The following is a 25,623-nucleotide window of genomic DNA, read 5'->3' on the forward strand; positions in this document are numbered from 1 at the left end:
CAGTTGACAAAATTAATGGCGCATCGCTGACGTCTTGTTTAAAATGACAAATGGCAGCAGCCTAGCTTGCTCTCTCTCTCTCTCTCTCTCTATCTCTGTTTCTCTCTCTCTCTCTCTCTCTCTCTCGTCTCCCTTTCTCGCGACTTGTAACAAGATACATCGAGCGTGATACGAAGCGTATAGACCGGGACGGACCCGTAAACGAACGCGATGAATTCGTTTTGCTTGGCGAGATTGAGAGAGACAAAAGTTTAATTAGCACGTTTATATTCGTCGGTGAACGTCATGGAAAAAAACATAATCTTCGGTTGCATCGTTAAGTTAGAAGCAAGGATGACTTTGCGTAATGGACGATCGGTTCGATATACGAAGAGACCACCATGATCGTGATATTTTCGAGAAGAGATTTCATATTGATATAGATAATACTACGTATGACGTAATAGTATTATCATTATGTTAATCTCTATCGTACATATATATTCTTTTTATATCTATACGAGATTATTATTATTAATAATAAAATATCCAACGTAAACGATGATGGACGAATATACGAATAAACGTAACATAAACGGGATTAACATAATATCGATTAAATGTTCATATTTTCTACTGATGCCGTAAAAATTAATGTCCTACGAAAAAGAATGCCATAAAGAAAGTATATGTATAATTCTTCTCTCGGTGGGACGTAAATATGTAGCATATTTACATCGTCGGAAAGCATTATCGTGCACGAGCCACGATTCCACAATAATGCACGTCCGATTAGACACGGTACATTAGGCGCTCGCTTTCCTACGCTCCATCAAACGCACACCAATGGCTCTGGCTACGAGTGAGTTTAACAACCGAGCTAGGGGTTCTTGGGAAACCGGAAGCTGGTATGTACGCGTACGTGTGAAAAAGAACGTAACCCCTGACAGATAATGTCGGATCGTACACAGTAAACGAGTGTAATCGTTCGTCTCGTAGAGTCATGTCTAACAGCATACGTTCTCATCGACGTTTGTAAAAAGAACAAATTAGTGTCTCTCGTCATTTTTGCCGTAGTCACGTCTTCCAATTTTCAACGAAGCAAGAAAAATATAAATAAAGAGATAAGAAAAATTTATCTAAATATTTAATGCTTCATTATTTTTATAAAAATGAAAAAACGAAGTATAAAATACAACAAATTATATAGATAGAATATAGTAACAAAGAAGGAAATATAAATAATAAATAGGAACATTTTTTCATTTATTTTCATTAGTTTACTATTTTATTGAAATATTTTTATTAATGTGTAAAAAAAATAACTTATATAAAAATAACTTGTATAAAAAATTTGACACTTATATAAATTAAATTGCCAATACTATGACTCTATAAGTTAATATATTTTTATATTTTTTAAATGATATCCAAAGATATAAATAGATATTATATAGATGCATATAAAAAGATAAAAAAAAGACAAAGAAGAGAAAGAGAGAGAGAGAGAGAGAGAAATAGTGCTATTTCCATTCAACCATGCTATCTCGTAACGTCGAAGGATCCCAGAGGATTTACGTAACTCGAGAGACTAGAGACGATTCATTGTTGCGCGCGTGTCACGAGCGTAATCACACGTATGTATGTATGTGTATCTACGGTTTCCGAGTTTAAACGTAATCCATGATATCACGCGAAGCAAAGGGTTTGGATTTCGATTCAAACCAATTGAAATAATCAGATTCAAAATTATGGAAAAGTTGTTCCTATCGAAACGGAATTTATTTCAATATTAAAAAAAAAAAAAAAAAGAAAATGAAGAAAAAAGATATTCAACGATGAAATGACATTTCAATAAACATTAAATGTAAACTATCTCTAAAAACTAAACTTGAGATTGTAACGTCAAAATAAAAGATCTCTAACAACACTCGACGTTGAGGCAAATGAAAGAAGAAAAGAAGAGAGTGCGTTTATTTAGCAAGTTGCAAAAGGTCTATTCGCGGGACAACGATGAGCGGATTTAATGAATTTCAATGAGCTCGACGACCCTTCGCTGACGGCAAACTTTGGGCAAACATCGAGGCCGCTTTACAGGCCGACTAAAATTACTATCGGGCGAGTATATGTAGTCACTGCAATCATGGGATTCTAGGGTGCATTTTGGAGTAGCTATTTCCCCTATGCATGTATGCATGTATGCATCTACGTAGGTATGTAGGTATGTTGTATATATGTATGCACTTAGGAAACGACGAGCTGCGAGATAATATCGTCTGTGAGCTATAGTATTATCTTTGTATGTGCCTGTGTGCATGTGTGCTCGCGAGCACGCCTTTTGCCGTTCATTCACAACGAACTCCTGGTGGTCTAAGAGCTCTCCGTCCTCACCCTTTGTTTTTCTACCGACGTGCATACTCCGCCGTAATTAACCGGTCGTAATTACGCGCGATAAAGTGCATACCGCTCGTCTTCCGAATTGCACGCCACTTTCTTCCTACGGGCTTTTCGACGATCCCGTTCACGCCTATATAACTTACGAATTTATGTATTTCTCCGATTTACCGATAACGCGACAACTGGGATTTGCTAACAACATGTAATACGATAATAACATAAGGGGAACTTACTGATTAACTGCATCAATATTCTATAGAGATTTATAAAGAAAAATCTTTATCTTATTATTTCGCTGAAATCTATATAATTGTAATTAATTTAATAATGAAGCAAATTATTAGTCGTTATTTTTGTAAAATTTAACATGAAATATTTATATTATTAATTAGATATTCGCGCATATCTGTATAGTTTGAAATAATTAATGTCGGTAATAGGATAATAGGATATTAAAAGCTTCAATCCTTAATAGTGATTGATATTTAAGAAATGTAATCATAATCCTTCATCGTTGTCTCTCACGTCGAAGCTGTCAAGTTATCGATTCGTTTATAGTAATAAAGTCGTATCGATTAGCAGGAATAATTATTTTATATCTCGTGATAGATAAATTCAGGAAGTAATTAAGATCAATAATCTGAGTAATCCGGTATGAAAGAATCGTCTTCTTCGCTATTTTTTTTTTTTTTTTTATCTTTTCCTTTCTTTCCTTTTTATTTTATTATATTCTTAAGATTTGCGAAGGCCATCGTAATTTTCTCGTCTAATGATCGTTATTATCTTGCACGTATCTCGTATATCTTCTCCCTACTACTTTTTTAAAAAAATGACGACAAAAAAGAGAACGACGGCGACATTGACGTTAGTAACGACGATTCGAATTTTGTCTTTCATTCGGTGCCGACGAAAAAATCAGTCGACTTTCCGTCTCTCTCTTATATCCTTTTTCTATCTCAAATGAGATGAGGAAACTCACAGTATGGTCGATCGTATGTCTGACTATTATCCTTGCCAAGGACATCGTAGCCGATTTGAACGTCTCCTCGAAGATCGATCTCGACTCGAACGAGATCCAACTAACATCCTCCGATCGTCCTGTCATCGTCTCGAACCAAAGAGAAAGGATCGTCGATGTTCAAAAGGAACCTTCGATACGCATCAACGAACAACCGAACCCATGGCTACATCGTCCGAGTCAATCCTTCGTAAGATCAAGTTTCCCAGAAGATTTAAGAAAACGAAGGACACATCTATCATCCGTGAGCATTCTTTCTAAGAATTAATTAATGCTTTTTTGTCACTTCATTATGAAATATATTTCTCGAATTTTTATTTATCATTTTGAATATGGATTTTAGTGACGATCAAAACAGGAATAATTCTATTTGAATAGTCTATTTATATTAAAAATCGAGCGAGTTATTTACGATTATACTTGTATCGATATATTTTGACGATAAAAACATAAAATTTATCGTCACATTATTGAAAAAAAAGGACTGAAACAAAAAGGGAAGATGTTGGTTTGAATTTGATGAATAGCTCTGTAAAATGATGACTTATGCATTTCTATAGTGGGATGGATATTATAAATTCTGGACTTGTAACTCGCGATTCCATTTCGCAGGAAAAGGAAATAAAGAAAAGGAAGGAGAGGGTTATACAGGGAATGTTAACGTTTCATTTATTTCCGTTGAAACAAGAAATACTCGAGACGCGTACCGCGTAAAATCGTTTTACGAGTCTTTCCAACGACGTAAACTGTAAAAAGTATGACTTTTATGGCGAGTAGCGCGTTTTAGTCGTATTTCCTTACTTCTCGTTTATCTTTAATGTAAAGTACCAAAGACCTAGTTTCGTTTTCAGAAACTCATTAGTTCATTTATTTTGTTTGGATAATTATTAAATGCGACAAGATGGTAGTACAGTTTTTCATTTAATGCCAATTTGATACGAAAATGAAAGTAAATTATTTTAATCATCTACTTTGTATGTAAAATTTTAGGCGAACTAAAATTAAAGTAAAAATGATTCGTTTGTTATTAAGAACTATCTTACTCGTATAACCGATATTTTATTGTACTCGATGCCGCATTTTTTTTTCTTTTTTTTTTTAGGAATCCCCGATAAACACTCCGACAAACACTGTTGTAAACAACGTACGAATTTTTGTAAACGGAAACGAGACAGAAAAGGGATCGAATGTTGCATCCTGCGAAAATGGTGTTTGCGACGTATCGGTTTCGTCGAAAATCGACGAGGAGGGAAACATTGTGACGGACGTACACATCACCATAATCACAAACACAAAGCCGGCCATCGAGGTCGCCGAAATTCCGGTTATCGATGGATTTCGAGGAATAGAAGAGAATACGCCTCGCGGGTCATCTCCCGTGTTTCATCCTCTCGATCATGTGAAACCAACTTTCACTCATCTTCTACGTAACGATATACCGCAAGTAATATTTTCTTCCTTTTATTTTTATTTTATTTCAAACTCGTTAATTTTAATTAAATGTTTATGCGAAACGAATGGTACACATTGCGACGTTAATTTATTTTTTGATTGCTTATTGACTATAATTAATTCACTTTATTTCCAGTCTCTCACGCGTAAAATATACGGAAAGTATAAAGCAAAAAAATAATCAAAAATTTATATTTACATTTTCTGCATAAAATAAACATTAAAATGTTTGTAATTGAAATTTCGAAAAATCAACAACTGAGATACATTTTAAATATCTTTTAATTACACAATAATGACATGGTACAGGCTATTTTAATTTATATAATGTTTCAGAGATTACTAGAGATGATAATGACAATTTGTTTGCAATTATGTTTAAAATTTGATATCTTTCGTAATTCATCGTATTGTTCTTCCTTTTTTTTGTCGATTACGTCAGGTTCAAGTCCGTGGATTTGTAGAACCAAACAACGAGGAAATTCATTTCCAAGATCGAAGAAACTACGGAAGAATATTTCCGACTTGGTATAACGGGCATAATCATGAACATCGTGCATACAACAAAGGTTTTCAAGATTCTAGGTCGTGGCTTCCGCGAAGAGTTATTGTCGACGATAAGATCGAAGCACCGCTTAGTAAAACGAAGCAATCCGAGGAATAAAAGGTTTCTAGATGCTAGAAACAATGCAACTATCATACAGTGATTCTTTTGTTGAGTATGTAAATGAGAATGAAAAAAAAAAAAAAAAATAAAAAAAAGAAAGAAAGGAAAGAGAAGAAAAATATATTGTGAAAATACAAAGATATGTTAAAGTTTTTCTTTATTCTCTATCAAAAGAGATACAATATTTGGATTAAAAATAAATATGAAAAATCTAAAACACGGTAGGATTTAATAGCAGATGCGAGCAAACATTTTATTTTTTACTATTTTCTTAGATTTTTTCTTTTTTTTTTTTTTATTATTAATCCTTTTATTTCCTGCACATATGAGGTAGTAATATTTATAATGTGGAACTTGAAATTTTTATTTGTTACCCTGAGAAATAAACATCTAGCTTTACGCTCGATGCGAAGATTTAGTTTAATTGAATGTGCACATTTGCATATACATGTAGGTATATAGGTATATAGACACGCACACACACACACACAAATATATATATATATATATATTAATACAATATGTAAGATTATTTATCTTGAACAGTACGGAAGGTAATCTTTCCATTATCATTTACTCCAGTGGTCGCTGATTTGTGAGCAATAGTTCTTCCACTGCCATCTGTTGCACTGGAAGAATGGGAGCTAGCAAAGACACCATATTGTCCTCCTGATGGTGGTGGTAACTCATTAGCAAATCGAGACTCTATTCCTGGAGCGGCCTATATCATTGACGATAACAAATTATAGACATTTATTAATATGGTTATTCAAACTGATGATTAATTTTATGATCTAAAAAATCAAATATAAATATTTATTTCTTCTCATTCAACATAATTTTTAGGAATATCAAGTAGCTTAGTCATATAATTTTTTATAATTATAAGTAAATAGGTAACTGTAAGATAACTCATAGGAAAAAGATTAATAACTTACAGGATTTATCTGACCAGCCTGGAATCCACCTCTAGGACCAACACTAATGCTTGAAATAGCAGATTGTAATCCGGGGTCAGAAGAACCTGGACCGGAACCTAATCCATTGCTCGCTTCGAATATTCTATATATTTAAAAAAGATAAAGAAGAAAATATATTCATGTACGATAACAATGAAGATTCAACGAAAAACTCACGCTCGTTGTTGAGCTTCGATCTGGGCTTGAATAGCCTTGAAATGATCTTCCATCATGCGTTGGTGAACTGCGAAATCGTTGCCAAAATCTGGGCCAAATCCAGATTGAGGAAATGCGAAACCAGGATCTGCAAAACGTGCAAAATCATTCGTATAAGAATTTCTATTGAATTTTCTTGGAAGCAACAATTAACCCTTTAACAATTTAGATCGTCAAAAATGAACGACAAATAAAAGTAGGTTAACAATTTTTTTTAATATTTTCTTATCATTTTATGACATTGTCAAAGGGTTAATTGTACTTATATATAACACTAATACACACATTTACGTTGCCAATACAATAATTCACTTGACGTTTTCTTAAAAAAATTCGGTTAGGTATCTTACAAAGTATTCTTGTACGTTCTTGACATATCGCTTTACATCCATCAATATTCTAGGCGATCATTCGTCAACAAATTATAGTCTCAGATAGATTAGGAATTCGCATTCTTATATTTCTACATGGTTTAATGATCTATCGTTTTTAAAGACGTTTTAAATCTTCTTACGTTAATAATTTATAAACGTTTTAACTATGTTGATAATATCGAAAGTATCGAATTTTTGCTAATTTCAAATTATGTTTCAAATCGTTTCTGTTCAAATAACGTTCACCTCCAATTCTGAAGCGTAACGACGTTTTTCGTGTAACTATTACAAAGGGTTTGCATATAGTCGATCAATCGTTAGATCAGACTATTGTATTCCTACCTATGATACCAGGAGAATATGCTGAATTATCCATATATCCCACTCCAGCATTATTGTCGGGGAATGCACCACGACTACCAAACGTCGGTCCAGAACCAGTGGAAGCACCAGCAGATGCTCCAGCGTAACCAGGCCCGGAATTAGTCCAAGCATAATTAGGTCCCTGAACCGAATTCACGGGGGGATAATCGAAATTGGGAGTGTAGGGACCTCCGAAAGAACGAGTTGGGAAATTTTGTGGACCAGTTGATGGTATAGAATTAGGATTATTAACTGGATGTGCATCGTTACCAGCTGGCGAATTATTCGAAGATGTAGGCTTGTTTTCCGTGTCGAAAGAAGAACGCGAACTTGTGATAGGTTTTGTAGGATTATTTTGAGAAACGTCATTGATCGGCCACATATTATTGGGTATGTATCCAGGATTATAGAAGGGAGTATTAGGATAGAATCCACCGCGTGAATCGAATGCTGGATATCCTGGGTTACCCGATGATGCACCGGCACTGGCGAAACTGCTAGCCGATGCACTTGCTGATCCTCCGGGACTATGATTGGTACTGGTAAATGCATAGTTAGGACCGTAAGGTGGTATAGAGTTAAATCCAGGGAATGGATAGCTACTACCAGCTGATGGATTTAATATCGATGGTGAAGATGGACTCTTGTCTTTGTTATCAGGTGTATCCGGTTTTATACGAGGTGACACAGCCGATGGTTTTTTCTCAGATTTTTCATCGGAGTTAGAAGGCTTCGATGGAGAATCATCTTTGTCTTCGAAGGCCGATCTTGAACCCAATTGTGGTTTGCTTGTTGCTTCGGTAGTAGGTTTAGTAGTTGTCTCTGTTGACGTAGGTTCTGATTTAGTGGTCGTGGCTTTGGTAGTGCCACTTGTCGGTTTAGTTGGCTTAGGTGATGATGGGGTAGCTTTCGTAGTGGTAGGATTTGTAGTGCTAGGACTCGCGGTGCCAGGACTTGCAGTGTTTGGACTCGTAGTGCCAGGATTCTTATTGCTAGAACTAGTGTCGTCCTCGCTGCTCTTTGTAGTAGTCGTGGTAGTTGAATCAGCTGCACGTTTTATTATCTTGGCTAAATTATAGTATTCACCAGCCTTCCTTTCGACATCTTGATCGATAAAAACATAACACACGTAGAATTATCCGATTAATTATATTCCCGTTTTTCATTACACGTACTTGTATTCATGCCATTAATCTAAAAACATAATTCGACTTCCTTTACCAAACACAAAGCACACTTAAAGTTTCAACGTGAATGTTAATTAACACAGAAGTGGAATTTATTTGATTATGATCATTCGACGTACGTGGTATTCTTTAAACATTCAAATATAATCATTTCAATGTTATCAATGAATAAAATAATAAAAATTTTCCCGTTTCATGTAAATATGATAAAACACGTAAACGTTTCACTCGATACATACATACATATATATATATATATATATATATATATATATATATATGCTTTGATGCGATTATTTTCAATTTATAAATAGCATATTTTGAGTAAATTTAAAATATAAAGAGATCTTTTTCAACAAATTATCCATTTGATTTGAGATGCTATTATGACGATGAGATGCAGAACGATAAGGAAAAGTAAAGAGAGAGGGATGGAAAGTATCGTTGCTTCTCTTTGGGTCAAGGTAGGAAACAGAAACGAGGTCATGGTTCAAAAACGTCTCGGTAGATTATTTTACTTTGAACCGTGATACTTGTCGGCTTACATGTATATTACATGCAAACGATACATGTACCACTCAATGTCGCCATTATTATTATACATACATCAATAGACGGATATGACTATCTATTACCGCGATTATATACACGTACATGCATATATGTATATATATATATATACATACATAGATACAAGAAGATGATGATCTATCTTGTAAGTGCGATTCAATTGGATTTTCGAATCACTTTGCGTATTATACGAAACCGGAAATTCTTGTGAGCCTTAGAAAATCTTAAAAGATGTAATTAAAAGTTAAATCACTTTTACAATCTCGCTTAAAATATACGTTTATTTTATGATATTATTATCATACAAATTTTGTAATAATCATAACTTTAAAATGGAAATAATTATTTATGTAATAGGTACATGGATAACATACCTATACGTAATTGACTTTCAATGTTAATGTAAAATTCTTAAGACTTAAATGTTTCGAATTTGTATGAATCTCCCGATATCGAATAATATTCAAATTAATTCGAAACTTCAGATATATGTTCGAAGTGATTCAAGATCCATCGCTGTACATTCATACACGTATTTTATGCACACACTTATGCTTACTTCGTATATCTGCATAACAGATATATAAAACATATAAACGTTAGTATTCGCAATACAGATAAAAAACAAAATAAACAATTAAAAAATTTGACTTATGTAGACCAATATATACATAAATATCTTTACATGCAGAAAAAATATGTAATTAAATCGATCGATTTCTTCGAGACGATCTCTCGTCAATGTTGCAGTTAAAAGAATAGGTAGCACTTTGTCTCTTAACTCTCGCGATTTGTTATATAAACGAAGTAGTCAAGACGTTTTCACAGACGGACGAATTTACGTCTCGACATCTTGTAATAATCTTTGAAATCCCGGCTTGGCAATTTTTTTTTTAAATACACGAAGATGACTTGCGTTTACGTAAGACAATTTCGAATCTATTTTTTCTTTTATTATTAATAGCATATAATTGCTATTAAAAATGATTTCCCGTATTTTTCACACCGTTTCACAATGTCCTCGAAGTGATCGACAAATTTTCATCATACATATAAAATATACATTACATACATATTCTCACAGTATGATACCGTATCGTAAAAATAAAAAACCATTTCATTCCTTTATCGATCATTGTCTTTTGTCCATTAATGTTAGCATAAACGACACACATATACATATACACGAACAACGATCGAGTAGGAATCCTCTTGTGTGTTAGTGAACGAACATATTTATTTAGTACATATCTCTTAGTATACCATTTGCGCATATCGAAACGAATATACTTATCGTATGTCTAAAGATGTTGCTTTTCTTTTTGTATTAAAAACTTTTAATTATTTTTTCTTTTTTATTTTACTTTATTTTAATGTATTTTTTATTTTTATTTTTTGTTGTTGTTGGTACTTACCTCTACGATGTCGAGCAGAGGAACGGAATTCGGCGTTGGATCCAACGAATGCAAAAAGAAGCAGTAGAGCATAGATCCTGATATCCATCGCGCGTATAGATCGTCGAGATAGGGTGCCTTAATAATAGCAATAACAAAAATGCAAAAAAAGAGATAAAGGGAGAGAAAAAAAATAAGATGAAAAAAAAAATAGAATTTTTATTACGTTCCGCCTTATTACCCTTCGTCGTACTTATACGTTGATATTACCACTAAACGCGCGAAAAAAAATATCACGAAAGGAATAAATTCAGATGTGCGTCGTTGTTGCAAGAGAATGACTGAGTCAGCTGGTGTCGGCGATCATCTTATATAGCATTCGCTCGTATCAACAACGTTACCTCCTGAAAGTATCTTCAAAGTCGCGATAGCCTGTTCGCGAAAACTTTTACGAGGAAGAACTCGTCTTCTCTGTTAAATTATCGAGCTATTAATCGCGTGCGATCGGAACTTTGAAATCCCAAAAAAATAATCGTTTTTGAATCGCGTAAATGAGTGATGCAATCTTTCGATATACATATGTAAATACATACACTCATGAATATATATATATATATATATATATATATATATGCGATAATAATTATTTGTTTCGTCAATTTTTATAACGAACGTGTATGTAGATATTGTTATTAACTAAACACACTAAACAAGATTAATTAATTATGCGCATCCTTTTGATTTTTCACAACTATTCGAAAACAAGAATCAAATATATTCCTACGATTAACGGTATTGTAAATAAAAGAATCAATTGTGCTTAGTTAAAGCTAAACTCGAATTTCGAGTTTTCAATTTATATTCATTTTTATTTATATAAGAGAGAGAAAGAAATTTTAGTTTTATTACGTGCGAACGTAATTATAACGATAGAGATCTCATACGTTTTCATTGCTCTTTTTACAATATCAATCGCATAGACCTTGGCAATGATCTTGTCTGTTCTATACTAGGTCAGAACAATCATACGTAACTAACCAAAATCTGATTCATCTATGTGTATATGCATTCAATGATCATCACTGAAATTCTTAATCGTTTGAGAGAAATTGTCGATAACCCTGAACGATAAAGTGGCCGAGCAAACGAAGGTCAAAGTTCTTCTTGTTAATTAAATAATAAAATTGAGTTATTTTGATAATTTTCTTTTTTCTTGAAATATGTTAGATTCGATTAAAATTTTATAAGTTTTATATAAAGACGAGAAGAAAAAATAAAATAAAATAAAATAAAATCACCGTAAAGATAAAATGTTTTTCTTGTGTTACATCGTGTCCAGAAGTAGAAACAAGTAATTATTTATAAGCAACCGGATCGTGACCAGTCTGGCATATCCTGTTACGTTGATAATCGATCGTCGAGGATCGAAGAATAACGTTTCTCGCACCCCTCAAAGAATTGTACATCTTAAGAAAGAAGAATATTCGTCGATCCAGTCGATCGATCGGGAGATCAAATAATAATTAGACATAATATGTATGGTTCATCGATTAATGGGTAGCAGCTATAAAATTGGTACCTAGCGTATAAACTTCGCAGAATCTTGTGTAGTAAATCGTTAGAATTTTATCACAGAACCAAGGATAAAGAGAATCATGCAAAATTGTTATTTAAGAGCTATGAATATCATAGAGGGGTCTTCGATGATTCCTGTGTTGTTTCATCATTTCGAATGAAGAGTATGTAAGACATACATGTAAACTTTTGAACATACATTCGAATAATTTATTTATATATAAAAATTGAATAAACTAAAAATATATATCAGGTGTATATATAAATTATTATAGGTTTCGCATATTTATTTATTATCTGTATACATCAAAATTTTTTTATGTGATAAGAGTAAGATATAGTTGGTAGACAGAATAATAGAATAAATTATTTTCTGAAAAATGCTGAATAAAAAAAAACCCTATGACTTGATAGATATACCATATATCAATTTACCCAGAATTATCAGAGCAATCAAATTATATTAAAATATTAGTCATCCGGGCCATTTATCATTTTCAAAAGAACAAACGAAGCAAAAGTGAAAATATCCTGATCGATAGGACTAACCCGCGAGAATAATGGCAGTAACGAGTGTTAAAGAAAAATCAACGAAGACGTATCGAACGTAAATCATGTCGTTGTTTCTTTATTGCAATATTATCTGTCGATGTTTGTACAGATGTTGAATGCACGTGTAAAAATATATATGTATATATATATATATATATATATATATATCACGAATTTATTTCTCTTAGTTTAGAATGTTCGAATCTTCGTTTCAACACTCAATCGAGTTTTTATTTTGATTTTATCGGAAATTCTTGAAAATTCGATAATACTCGTTTCAATCGTAATTTTTCAAAGAATCTATTCATATCAATAATATCGAACTATCACCTCCAAATTTTTCCACTTATCACCTAAGACAAAAGCTTGCATGATCAATAGAGATTCTACAACAGCATCGTTGATTATTATTATTTGATACGAACGTGGCTGACGCTATTGATCATTATAATACTGGGAAATACCCACACTGGCGAAAGTAGTTTATCGCGTACGTAATAATTTATTACTATGAATAACGATTTCATTTCCATTCTTAAAAATTTCTTTTTCCTTCGAAACATCGATTAATAAAGTTCATTGTCAAGGTAACTTAAAGTATATTGATTAATATCATTTTGACGATATTTTAACAAGACGATCAATTAGAAATTACGGTATAAATAGATTCGATAAGACTTGTTAAATTTTTATCGAAATATAATAATATAGAAGAATATAATGATATACATTAAGGATTATTAGAAATTAACTACGTTTACTTTGCGATCGTCTAATTACGATCGACTTCAATCCTAACGGATACACCGTATATTAACTGTACGTGTCGGTAATCGCGGTTTTCCTAGTGCCCTCTGTAATTAGATTGTTAAGAAATTCTTTTGGATTTTTTCATTGTCTGTTTAAAAAGTAAGTATTTATAAAACCATGACGATTGAAGAGACTCTAATTTTATGATTCTTCGATATCTAAAATCTTTACGTAAGATTAGAAAATCTACTTTTTGTTTATATTACGAGATAATCTATTTTTTTAAATACTTTAAGTTGCAATGAAATACGGAAACAATTTCCAGCCGTTTATCTCTTTAAAAATTTCAGTGATCGAGGTAGCAAGATACAAAGAGGTTAATATACTTGTAGAGATGGATAAGACAAATGGAACGACTCATTAGGTTAATGCTTCCTCTTTGCTATTAGTTCTAGGTTTTCCGAGAGATATAAAAGCCGAAGGGACTATCGTAAATTTGTCAGTAGCGTTTGAAATTTCCTGGTGTCGAAAGGTTATTTTTCAGAAGGAATATAGTGTAAAAATAGTGAAAATAATTAATATGTCGTACAGCATCAACATCATTTTTATAATTCTGATAGCCCTGCAGTTACAAAGTATCGAATGTAAGTTTTATTCGTAAGCGTACAGATAAGGATACGTACGATTTGTTTCATTGATATTTTTTTTTTTTTTCTTAGCATATCTAATGAATCATGAAAGCTTTTACGTTTTGACGTAGCGTAATATAAACGTAATTAATATGAATAATTGAAAGATGCATATGCTGATCGTGACTCATTCAAAGCGTATTATCATTTAACAAACAACTCGAACTTTCGATTTTGCATGCCTTTTATTAAACGAGTTTCTTACTACAAAGCTTATTGATTTCTTTGAAAAAATATTTATATAGTTTCGAGAGTGGTACAGATTAAAATTCTTTTTGGTTTTTTTACTTTTCGTGTTCAGGTAATCCTATCGATAATAAAAAAGATCTAAGTAGAGTTCAACGAAACATACTATTTCTTGGGCCAAATTCAAGGGAATGGTCAGACTATCATCGTTCTTGGAACTTTCCTCATTTTCCGTCCATCAGTTATTTCTTCAAGGACAATGACGACAATGACGATGATGAGGACACACCCGACACAAATGAAAGGCTCGATGAATTAGAAAAGACTCAGAAAGAAATTCTTATACTTTTGAAGAAATTGAGCGATGGTGAGATTTAAAGTTTCGTTAATTAAAATAATATAATTTAAGTTAAATTCGAATAAGTTAATCGTGAAATAGAAATTTTATTACAAATTATACAATTATAAAAAATTTCGTCAGAATCCAAATCAAAGATTAGAAAATAGAATAAATTAAATTGCAAAGTGCCTGACGATAAATAATTAAAAACAAAGGAAAAATTGTTAATGTTTGTTATGTATATGTTATATGACAGATTTATTGACTGTAAAGGATCAAGTATCCCAGCAACAATTGAATGAATATGAAGAAACTTCTTCGATCGTGAATGAAATAAAAACGACTAGTTTTCCAAGCAGCGAGATAACAATCACCACAGAAAGATTAGAAATAGAATCTGTTCCATTAACAACTAGCAGCACGTTGGAAAAAACAACAGATATGGAAACTATGGAAACAGATTTTCCATCAGCAATCGGTAACACGTTCTTGATTGATCCACCTGCTTCTGAAACGGTCACCTTGATGGAAACTCAGCATAAAGAAATTCCATCGATTTCATTAAAAACTGAACCTCAAACAATAAAAAAAAATGAAGTAGATTCTAACATTAGAATGAAAGGAATATCTATCGATTCAGTCGACCAAGATAATTCTATGCCTGACATACTTTTTCCTACATCTTCTTCGTCTCTTGACGATGAGGACACTCAGACTGTTTAAAGGTACAAAAACGTTCATATATTATGAAATAACAACTCGTAAAAAATAATGTATAGGTTGACAGTGATCGACCTTAATTTTGTGTATAAAAAAGAAAAAAAAACAAACAAAGAAAGGAAACCATGAAAAATTTTAAGTTAATATAATATTAAAACACGAGAAAAAAAATATGCTTGAGTATGCATTTTTTCACTGTTATCGTATATTCTTTCGAAACGATGACTAATTAAGCACGAAGTCTTTAAGATAATTTCGAGTCAAATAATATTTTATGATTCCATTGACAAGAAGAATTATTTTGTATCATTACAAATATTTAATCTTTTTTTTAAACTTCAGTCACACCTAATATTTTTTTATGCAATAATTATTACCATTGGTATTCCTTAATATTGAAAAAAAAAAAAACATTATCGAAATTTCAAATAAATATATTTTTACTTCGATTTTATTATCACATATAAAAATTAATAACCTTGTCAATAACTATTTATATACACTTTATATAAGTAAATAAAAATATAAATTACATATATACCGGATGAATGACTTAAGCTTAGATGAAAAAACGAAAGATCCGATTACTTTCGAATAAGATTTAAGTTTCATTGGCAATATCAAACGATAGAAAAAAAATTTGCAATGTTTTAAATTTTTGCCTTGATCTACTTTATAGGCAAATAATCGAGTACTATGTATATCAATCGGTTCTTGAATTAAATATATCCTTCGTAAAAATATTTTTCAATCATTTTAAGTAAATCAAAGATATTTACACGTTCTATCTTAAATGATTCACCTGATATAAATACGAACACATACACAAGGTGGTACACAAATGGCGTGTACAATTAAAATTTCATAATGTTCATAAATGAAGCATTCAATCGATCTTTGTATAATCCTATAACTCATTTTTAATTTATCTCGTACAATGACAGCATCCACCTAATAGAAATAATTCTTTCTCTCTCTCTCTCTCTCTCTCTCTCTTCCTTTCTCTTTTTCTATCAACTATTTTCCTGTTCGATTATGCATGTATTCTTATATCCGAATGTGTTTTTATCGATTCTATCGACGAAACCGTACGATTATTGCACAAGTCTTGTATACTTTGACAGCCTAGTCACAAGCAATCTTCTGGGATTTCTCAAGGCCATTAACGTCACACACATCGTATTCAAACGACGTTCCGTATCCATCTCGTTAAAAAATAATAAGAAAAATAAAAGACCTTTATTTCTATAAGGGAAAATGGATGAATGGTTATTGTATACGGAAGACTATCGAAGTTACGAAATTATACCGTCGTTAATACGAATTCGATGAAAATCGAGATGTCCGTTCGATGACCACGAACGTTTGGGAAGAATAAGAAGAAAGAAAAAAGAAAAAGATATTACGCGGACGGATACGACTAGAATTTTAATGTGATTTTTAAGGTCACGCGTATACATTGAAAAAGGGTAGAGCACAGTCACGGAGAACTCAGAACGTTTTTAGACATGGCTTCGTGCGTTAAGTGCCTATTCCTTATTTTTTCTTCTATCTTCCTCGTGCTCGTGAGAGCAGGTAAGAAATGACCTATCGACGATGATTCGAAAAACCTTTTACTCTCGTTTACGAAGAATTTTTGTTTTCCAACTTAAATAAAAGAAGAAAAGAAAGTGAGTTTCTTTGAGATAAGGTTAATAGTGGAAAGTGAATATCATGCTGAAATGAAATTTGTGTTGCGTCTTCGAAAAATTTATATATTTATTTTCGAGAGAAGTGAATCATAAAATTATTTGAATCGTGGCATAAGTGTGGTTTAAATTATTATAAAAAATTCAGAATACAATCGTTTTAAAAGTATACTGTGAAATTTAAACGTATAAATATCGTATGAATCATGCAGTGTATAGTGGAAAGTGAATGTCATATGAAGTAATAGTATCGATTATACCGTAATTCACATGGAAAAAGTGCATATATACGTGCATAACTTGAATTTTTATAACACATCTGCATATATTTTCTATATCACAGTATCATCATTATATATCAAGAATTTAAAACAATAAAAAAGATAGAGACTTGAATTTGGTTGGCCTAAATAAGTTAATGATAACGAATTAAAAGACCTTGAAATTTGCATCACCTGACAGTAGATGCAAATTTAGTTTCTTTCTCCTTTTCTTTTTACCTTGATATATATTTGAAAGATGAGAATTAATTAAAATGATAATATATTTTGAAACAGGTGAAAGTTACTTAAAATGTAATCAACGACAAATTAACGAGCAATAGCACTGTTCTGTATTTATCTCAAATTTCTAATCTCTATTCTCAGATCATAATGAAAATACTTGATTCTATTTTCTTATTTCATTAGTGTTTCTAACTTCAATTTATCAACGATAATCAATATTTTTTAATTCTATAAGAAACTTAGAAAAAATATATTTCAATCCATTTGAAACTTCATTTAAAAAGTACATAGACATACACACGTGCGCGGAGATAAAATCCGAATCCGATAGAAAACTCGCTGAGCTTTCTGTACGTGCTGTACTTAGTTTTCTTCTCGTTAACTCGAAATAAACGAATAGAAAGAGAAAGAGAAAGAGAGAGAGAGAGAGAGAGAGAGAGAGAAAGAGAGAGAGAGAGAAAGAAAAAATGAACAAACCAGAGAGACTAAATTTTTCAACGTGTTCGACGTGAGGTGAAAAAAGAAGTGGAAAGTTATAAAAGGTTTAGCACGTTCGTTCTCTTTCGAACAATTTCCTCTTTTTTGCGTGTCACGAAGGAAATGTGTTTTTTTCTTCTCTTTGTTCCGCCTTTTCTTTTGTTTCGTTGTTTTTTCCCTCTTTTTTCTTTCTTCTCTTTTCATTCATATCCGCAGACGATCGCGTGCATTTCAACGATGAACAGGAGAAACGATGGAACACACCACCGGAACTGACACCGGAGCAGGTTAGCAGGAAAAAGCCGGAGACGATAAATGGAAGAGCAGAGGCACGATTTCTTCCATTCAGTGCAAGCTTCAGCCTAAACGCTGGCCAGGACAATAGCAAGGCTTTGCAATTGGGAGCAGGCCTCGGGGGTATCAGTGTATCTCAAAGTTCTAGTTTCTCTCAGGCTGAAGCCAATTCCTTTGGGAATACTGGGTACGTTTCCCCAAAGTAGCAGAAATGAGAGAGAAAAACTTCATACTTTTAGAACAATTTATATCTTACTATAATCGTTTATTATGATTATAAATGATTTTTAAAAGATCGACTCGAATGAGAGAAATCTTTTAAATTTATGAAATCGTAAAACGATGATATACATATCGGTGATTAAAATGCGTATGTCTGGGATGAATGGTTAATAATGAAAAAAACTGTGGTTAATAGTTTCTTCTTTTTTAATTCGTTTTTCCTTTTTTTCTTATTTTTTCTTTTTTTAGATCTTCGTTATCCTCTAGTCAATCCTCGTCTTTCGCTGCAGGATTAACAGGAATTTCTGCATCGGATGCTAATTCATTCAATGTAAACCATCCTGTTTTCGGTGGGCAGTCAAATGCCAATAGCAATTCATTCAGTGTTGGTCAAGCGAGTGCTTCCTCGCAAGCAAATGCACAGAACGGTCAGGCAAGTTCTGGTTCACAGGCATCGATCGGTTCCGTGCATTCTTCAGCATCATCCAGTAGCAACGTGCAGGCTCTCTCTGATGGTCTGATAATAGGACAACCACAGGGACCAAGAAAACCGGTCTGGACCAACATCGGACCTAATCATGATTTCCCTGGTGTGATATTAAAATTTTCATCATCAACTAAATGCATAAACCTGATGAACATAATGTTAACCGTGTTCATTAACTAATATTATTTATCAATAGGTCATCCTATTTCTAATAGACCTACATTAACCATACAAGAAGCACCAATTACCACTCAACAAAAACGACCGATAACGTTGACATTAGGTGGTTATAATCCACGCTGGCAACAAGGTAGGCCACAACTTCAAGTGAACGAGTGGCATCCTAACGGAGAAGTCAACTTTCAAGGACATCAGTGGAGGCCACATTCGAAGCACGAGTACGCTCAAGGATATCCGTCAATTCCTAACTCGTGGATGCAGGGTCAAGGACAGTCAAATGGAGGTTTGCACATCACCGTAGCTTCAGCTGATTCCAGCGCCTCATCGAACTCCGGTGTTTATACTCAAGGACAAGCTACTTCGGTCCATCGGAATCCCTATGGACGAACCGAAAGGAACTTTGCTAATGTCAATTCCATGAGAGAAAACGGTCCATCTGTGGACTTTGTCAAATTTCCAGGACAAACTAATGTTCAAAGTATACCACGGGAATTTGTCAGGAGCAAACAAATGTTCGACGGCAAACATCGAAGAGAAGAAAAGGATTTCGTTGAAAGTATCGTATCGGACATCACGGATACAGTATCGGATTTATTAGATATTTCGTAATTTCACTCCTTTTGATCTATTGACTATGTTTTAATTATAGCTCATCCATTTGACTCCTGATCGTAGGCGTTCGATCGATGATTTACGATCCGCCGATTACTTCCTTCTCAACGTTATCCTTACTCCAGGAATCATTCCAAGAAATTGATCCACGTTGAGAGATATAGAAAATCAATAATTGATTTTCTCATAAATCTCTTTACTAGGGATTATTTATCGTGACATCGCGTTCCATCGTATGAAATGCTCTTTAATTAAAAATATGACGATATCTGTCGAAAATCATTGAATTCTGCGAATCAAAGAACGTATTTCTACGGACAAAAAAAGCCAAGAATTTTCATAAATCGACGATGAATAATGCGCCGACTATCGAGAACTTCTATTTATTTTCCCATTCACATCACTGCCAGATGCGTCAGTTCCGGCGTTTAAATGGGTGAAGGTCAAAGTGCACGTTCAATAAAATTCATATAACATGAATTTCTAGCTCCATCTTTTAAAAATGATCTGTCGGTAATTGAAGATTATCTACGAAAGAAAATATCGCTTACATTGCTATGAACTAACGGTAAAAACGATTTCTTCTGTAACATCTGTAGGTATACTTACCGTAATAAGATAAAACGGAAAAGAAATTATATTGCATGAAAAAAGTAAATAAAATATTATATACCATAAAAAGAAATCTACTTTATCAATGTACAAGTTTGTGTTCGATTCTCATTTGCGTTAACACACGTTAATGCAACCTAATGCATAAAAAGAAAATGAATGAGTTTGGATTACAAAAAACAAATAAGAAAAAATATTGAAAATAATCTAGTAAACCGGTCGTTGATACGATAACAACAATAGTAGTAGTAATGCTAATAATAATAATAACAATAGTAATAATAATAATAATAATAATAATAATAATAATAATAATAATAATGATGATGATGATAATAATAATAATAATAATAATAATAATAATCAAATATCCAAAGGAACAAGATAAGTCTATAATTATGTTACAACGAGAAGTATAGTCCGGCTTATTATTTGTATTATTAGTCGATCTATAATTATTATTGGAACGTTACAGACGTCATACGTGTAAGACTCGTACGTGCAACAAATGATCGAAGATCAGGCGAGCGAGAAATAATAAAAGAGAGAGAGAGAGAGAGAGAGAGAGAGAGAGAGAGAGAGAGAGAGAGAGAGAGACTAAAAACTGATTGCATGAAACGTGATCACTACACTCGCGGTAATCAGTATCCATGAATTTTTCTTTCAATTAATTTGCAATGTTTTAGTAGAGGAAGAGCGAGTGACTAATTGAAAGTCAGCTCGGATTCTGAAAATCCCCGATCAATTATGACGTACTATAGAATTAATCTTCCGGATGCTCCATAATAACATAGAGAGAAAGAGAAAGAGAAAGAGGATGTGTGTGTTTTCTTTCAGTAAATATCGAAAGTTCATATTCTAGTTAATTTCTAATAAATATGTTTCTTAAATCCAAATAAATGCATTAAATCGTTAATGGAGAAAAGAAACATATAGATCGTATATTAAATTTTAATTAATTTAAATAAAAAGACGAAAAAAAAATTACAACAAAAAAAAAAGGATAGAAGAAAAGGATAGGCCCCTTTCACGATCACGTTCTAAGGTTTGAATTATTGACTCGATGACTTTTATAGCTATCATACGCATAGCCATTAAATAAGCACGTTAATGATCTCGACGGACGTGCTACCCGTTCGATGGATAGTATATCTCATGTTCATAGACGATATAGTTCCTCTTGTTGCTTCTTCGATGAAACGAATCGATGATTGGTAGATAATGAGAAGAAACGTCGTTTATGAAAACGCATATATCGACTAGAGGATGCAAAATGATTGTGACTAATGAGCTCTTGAGAAAAAATTAAAGAAAAAAAAAACTTTAAAAAAAAAGGAAGAAGAAAAGAAAAAGAAATCAACGATTGGTGATCCATTCGCCCTTCCTCATATATACATCATTTGACGAGGACGATCCTTCGGAGGATTATTATCCTTCCATCTGACCTGAGTAGCAATGGTCAAGGATAAGCAGGATTAACGTCCCTCTTCTTCGCGGTAAGAAAAAGATAGATAGAGAAAGAGAAAGAGAAAGAGAGGAAGACGGAGAGAGAGAAAAAAGGAAGATAGACGAGGTTACGATCGTTACTGTCATCGGCATTGCCTTTAAATCTCAAAAGGAAATCTTTCAAAAGGAACTGGCCAATGATATCACAGTTTTTTTCCGAGTAAGAAGATTGCGCAAACAATTTCGAAGAAATGTAATTCAGTTCTACGTAGAGATGATTTAGGGTTGCTACAAACTTGCCTCGTAATAAATTGATAGAAAAATAAATTGTTTTCTTTATAAAAAAAGAAACAGAGTAGAAATTCTATATATTTGTGCATATACATATATTGATATTTTTATTCTAATAAAATGAACGTTATATAGATGAAATAATTAAAATCGATATAAACGTAAAATGCATGTATATGTCAATAAATATGTATCTATAAACAGTACATATATGTAAGTACGTAATTCGTAGACTTTGTTGTGCTTAACTTGTAATCATACGAAATAAGTAATAAGGGTTTAAATATTATGAAGATCTTTAATTAAGCAACGAGATAAGTATGTATTAATAGGGCTTACGATTTTCTTGGGAAACGATCCAATTAACTTGAATTTACAGAGAAAAAACTCAAGACGAAAGGAAGATGTTAAAAGCGAAAGGAAAAGATGAAATCTATCTTTCTTCGCAAGTTGCATATATTATCTCAAAGTATGATAACTTTAGAGATATGCTCTACAAAGTTTAATCTAAATATAGCTACATCGTTAAGATAATCATCGGTGAAAGAAGAGATACGTACAGAAGAGTAGAATAAAAAAGGAAAAAAAAAGGAAAAAGTACATATAATCGTCGATCCTTTCGCCATCCGTCTCACAAGAGAGATCGCGAAAATGCAAGGCGTGCTGCTAGCTATGAAACGCATTTAACTGCATCCATACGCAAGCCTTATTCGCGTGTAGACTCGATCTCCTTGCTCTTGAAAACAAGGGGACGTACTGTTCTTTGATCTACAGGACGATTCATAAAACTTTAATGTAAACGTTAAATAATTGAGACACGAAATCGTTGAAAGATCCTACACGAAAAAATAAATAAAGATAAGAAAACGATCGGTATAATTATTTGATGCATTCATTTATTTTCATTGATAATTAAACATTATGATTTAAAAAAAGTAATCTTTCAGAGATTCTATCAAATACTATAACACATATCAAAATTACCTAAAAATTATTACAAGCCTTGGTGAAAGTATTATTGTGATGAAAAGATAAAAAAAATGATATTGATAATAAGAATTATATAAGGATGCCTTTCTTTCTTACATTCTTTCTTCGATTCTACCTTTCACTGTAAAGAAATTATTGTGTGTCGTTACTCGTATTTCTTTTTTCTTTTTTTTTTTTTTCTTTATTCTTTTCTCCTATCATTGATACTTTTCTTCTACACGTTAGTTCTTTGTTGGAACTTGAAATAATAATTTACATATAATATAGATCATTTTTATCTAAATATAAATAAAATTTGTATGTCATAAAATATAATGTGTTTATAAAGATATGCAATCTTTGATAACAGATCCGTTCAAAAAATGGAGAGATTTCTAAAGGAAAGAAACTTCATTTAAAAGATTAAATAATATCTTAAGTGTATCAAATCGATGAGATATAAAAAAAATTATTTGTACTTTTATTCACTCCATAAATTATCTTGATAATGTACGGTTCTCATCTTAACACACTTTACAAGTTAAATCTCATTGTAACGAAATTCATGGGACGAATTGCAAATTCGTTTCGTGGTTAATGCCTTGTAAGACTCGTTTAAAATAAACGGAAGGAAGGAGAGAGAAGCCAGCAGGAGTCGTCGTTTAACCGTTGTAAGGTCAAGGCCGAGATGAGAGGTCGATGTTCAATGCAGCATAGATGCACCATCGAGCCATCTAAGAGTATGCAATGTTCTTTGCAAGGTGGAAGTAAATGAGCGATGGCGTATAAAAAGTAATTACATAAATGCAATGCCCTCGAATTGTATTTGGAAAAATGCGAGAAACTAATTTTGTACAATAATGAGATATCAATATGTGGAATCATATATATATATATATATATATATATATATATATATATATATATACATATACATATACATAGCAAACATAGAAACATAAATACGTGTGAACTTTTAAACATATCATGTAACATGATCAATTCGCTTTGTTTTTTATCTTATCTGATATCTACATGTTCAAGTTGATTACAAAAGGAATAAGTAATTTTTTACATTCATCTTATACTAAGTAAAATACTAAAAAAAAGGAAAAAGAAAAATAGAAAGAAAAAAAATCGAAAGGATAAAAGTAGAAAGAAATTTTTCTTTTCATCCACAGACGATCATTTAAAAGTCTCAAGCGCGCAATTAAGGGACGTCTTGAGTACTTCGCACAAGAGATGACGTCTCTCCAGTGACGAAGAAAAATAAGATGTTGATGATAACAATGAAACTCGTTATCGAATAACGGCGAAAGATGATGCTGGAACATCCGACGTAAATACTTTGGTGCGCGCAAGCTAAGAACACGTATCGTTATTTAATCTTAATGCATGTTCCCGGAAGTCATTTAACTTATTTTCGATTCACCAACGTAAATTATTTATCGCTTGGATGGCGCAGAATCGATCTGTTCATTTTTCTTTTTTTTTTTTCTCGAAGAAAACCATTAACGCTTCATTGTTGTTTTCAATAATAAATATCATAATTTTTCAAAATCCTATGATAATTACGTGAATTCATATATAAACTTTGTCTTTTTAAAAAATGTTTTTATTTAATATTGACAGAGAGAAAACAGCTTGTTATATCAATTATAGCATATAATTATATAAATTATAGAAACAAAGTCGAATCATTAATATGAATCAACATTAAATATATTCAAGCTGTTTTTATATTTTTTACTTATTAAATATTTTACTTATTAAATATAAATGCAATTTCAACTTTATTTAAAAATTCAATCTATATGGACATGAATTTATACACAGACACGAGCACATATGGAAACGTGTAATTGCAATTTTGTCCTGTACTCATAATATCCTCATGGTTATATAGAAAAATTGTTAATTTTATGCTCTTGACTTTAATAACCAAGAAATTATGAATGTTTTGGTCAGAAATCAATAATCTAGCGGCTATTATAATACAAAAAGAAAATGGATCATGATATTCCTTCCATTTTTATTCAAAATGGAAATAATACAATAATTGTATTCTCAATTTTTTATGACAATTCTTCTATATTATATCACGACAAATAATCAATCTATATACACATGGATTCATATACAGACACCTATATATATGAAGACGTGTAATCACAATTTTATCCTTTGCTCATAACATCCTCAAAGTGAGTAAAAACCCGATAATTTCATGCTCTTGACTTTAATAAGCAAAAAAATATGAATGTTTTGATGAAAAATCAGTAATTTGGTGGACATAATATGACAAAAATAGATCATAAAATTTTCACGGAAAATTTGAAACGTAGAATGTGAAAATGCGAATGGAAAGATAACGGAGTACGATGGAGTGGTGGTCTTCTCGTAACTCACGTATTGAATTATATAATACCTCGTGTAGATCTTTCTCGTGTA

The 25,623-nt window shown here is 32.2% G+C and overlaps 4 protein-coding genes across 7 annotated transcripts; 3 read left to right on the forward strand and 1 right to left on the reverse strand.

Annotated features, from left to right (window-relative positions):
• Positions 1-3,080: 3,080 nt before the first annotated feature.
• On the forward strand, positions 3,081-5,636 carry LOC122630449. Its single transcript, XM_043814943.1, has 3 exons — positions 3,081-3,638; positions 4,497-4,838; positions 5,289-5,636. The coding sequence occupies exons 1-3, from the start codon at positions 3,342-3,344 to the stop codon at positions 5,508-5,510; spliced, it is 861 nt and encodes a 286-aa protein (XP_043670878.1). The 5' UTR covers positions 3,081-3,341; the 3' UTR covers positions 5,511-5,636.
• Positions 5,637-5,914: 278 nt separating this feature from the next.
• On the reverse strand, positions 5,915-10,959 carry LOC122630448 (DNA-directed RNA polymerase II subunit RPB1-like). Of its 2 annotated transcripts, none has more exons than XM_043814941.1 (6): positions 10,803-10,959; positions 10,598-10,714; positions 7,405-8,529; positions 6,650-6,776; positions 6,452-6,575; positions 5,915-6,234 (listed from the first exon to the last, which is right to left on the reverse strand). In XM_043814941.1, exons 2-6 carry the CDS (start codon positions 10,683-10,685, stop codon positions 6,043-6,045), a joined length of 1,656 nt encoding a protein of 551 aa, XP_043670876.1. In that variant the 5' UTR covers positions 10,686-10,714; positions 10,803-10,959; the 3' UTR covers positions 5,915-6,042. The 2 variants fall into 2 exon arrangements, with proteins under 2 accessions (XP_043670876.1, XP_043670877.1); XM_043814942.1 differs by having other exon boundaries at positions 10,818-10,939.
• Positions 10,960-12,943: 1,984 nt separating this feature from the next.
• Positions 12,944-15,642, forward strand: LOC122630351. Of its 3 annotated transcripts, none has more exons than XM_043814760.1 (5): positions 12,944-13,193; positions 13,804-13,829; positions 13,903-14,097; positions 14,444-14,695; positions 14,925-15,642. In XM_043814760.1, exons 3-5 carry the CDS (start codon positions 14,034-14,036, stop codon positions 15,389-15,391), a joined length of 783 nt encoding a protein of 260 aa, XP_043670695.1. In that variant the 5' UTR covers positions 12,944-13,193; positions 13,804-13,829; positions 13,903-14,033; the 3' UTR covers positions 15,392-15,642. The 3 variants fall into 3 exon arrangements, with proteins under 3 accessions (XP_043670695.1, XP_043670694.1, XP_043670696.1); XM_043814761.1 differs by lacking the exon at positions 12,944-13,193 and adding an exon at positions 13,229-13,290; XM_043814759.1 differs by lacking the exon at positions 13,804-13,829.
• A 1,229-nt stretch (positions 15,643-16,871) lies between these two features.
• On the forward strand, positions 16,872-20,535 carry LOC122630555. The gene is made up of 4 exons (XM_043815163.1): positions 16,872-16,963; positions 18,276-18,540; positions 18,825-19,165; positions 19,259-20,535. Exons 1-4 carry the CDS (start codon positions 16,897-16,899, stop codon positions 19,849-19,851), a joined length of 1,266 nt encoding a protein of 421 aa, XP_043671098.1. The 5' UTR covers positions 16,872-16,896; the 3' UTR covers positions 19,852-20,535.
• The last annotated feature ends 5,088 nt before the right edge of the window (positions 20,536-25,623 follow it).

This window comes from Vespula pensylvanica, chromosome 7 (assembly GCF_014466175.1).
Source record: "Vespula pensylvanica isolate Volc-1 chromosome 7, ASM1446617v1, whole genome shotgun sequence".
Lineage (NCBI taxonomy): Eukaryota > Metazoa > Arthropoda > Insecta > Hymenoptera > Vespidae > Vespula > Vespula pensylvanica.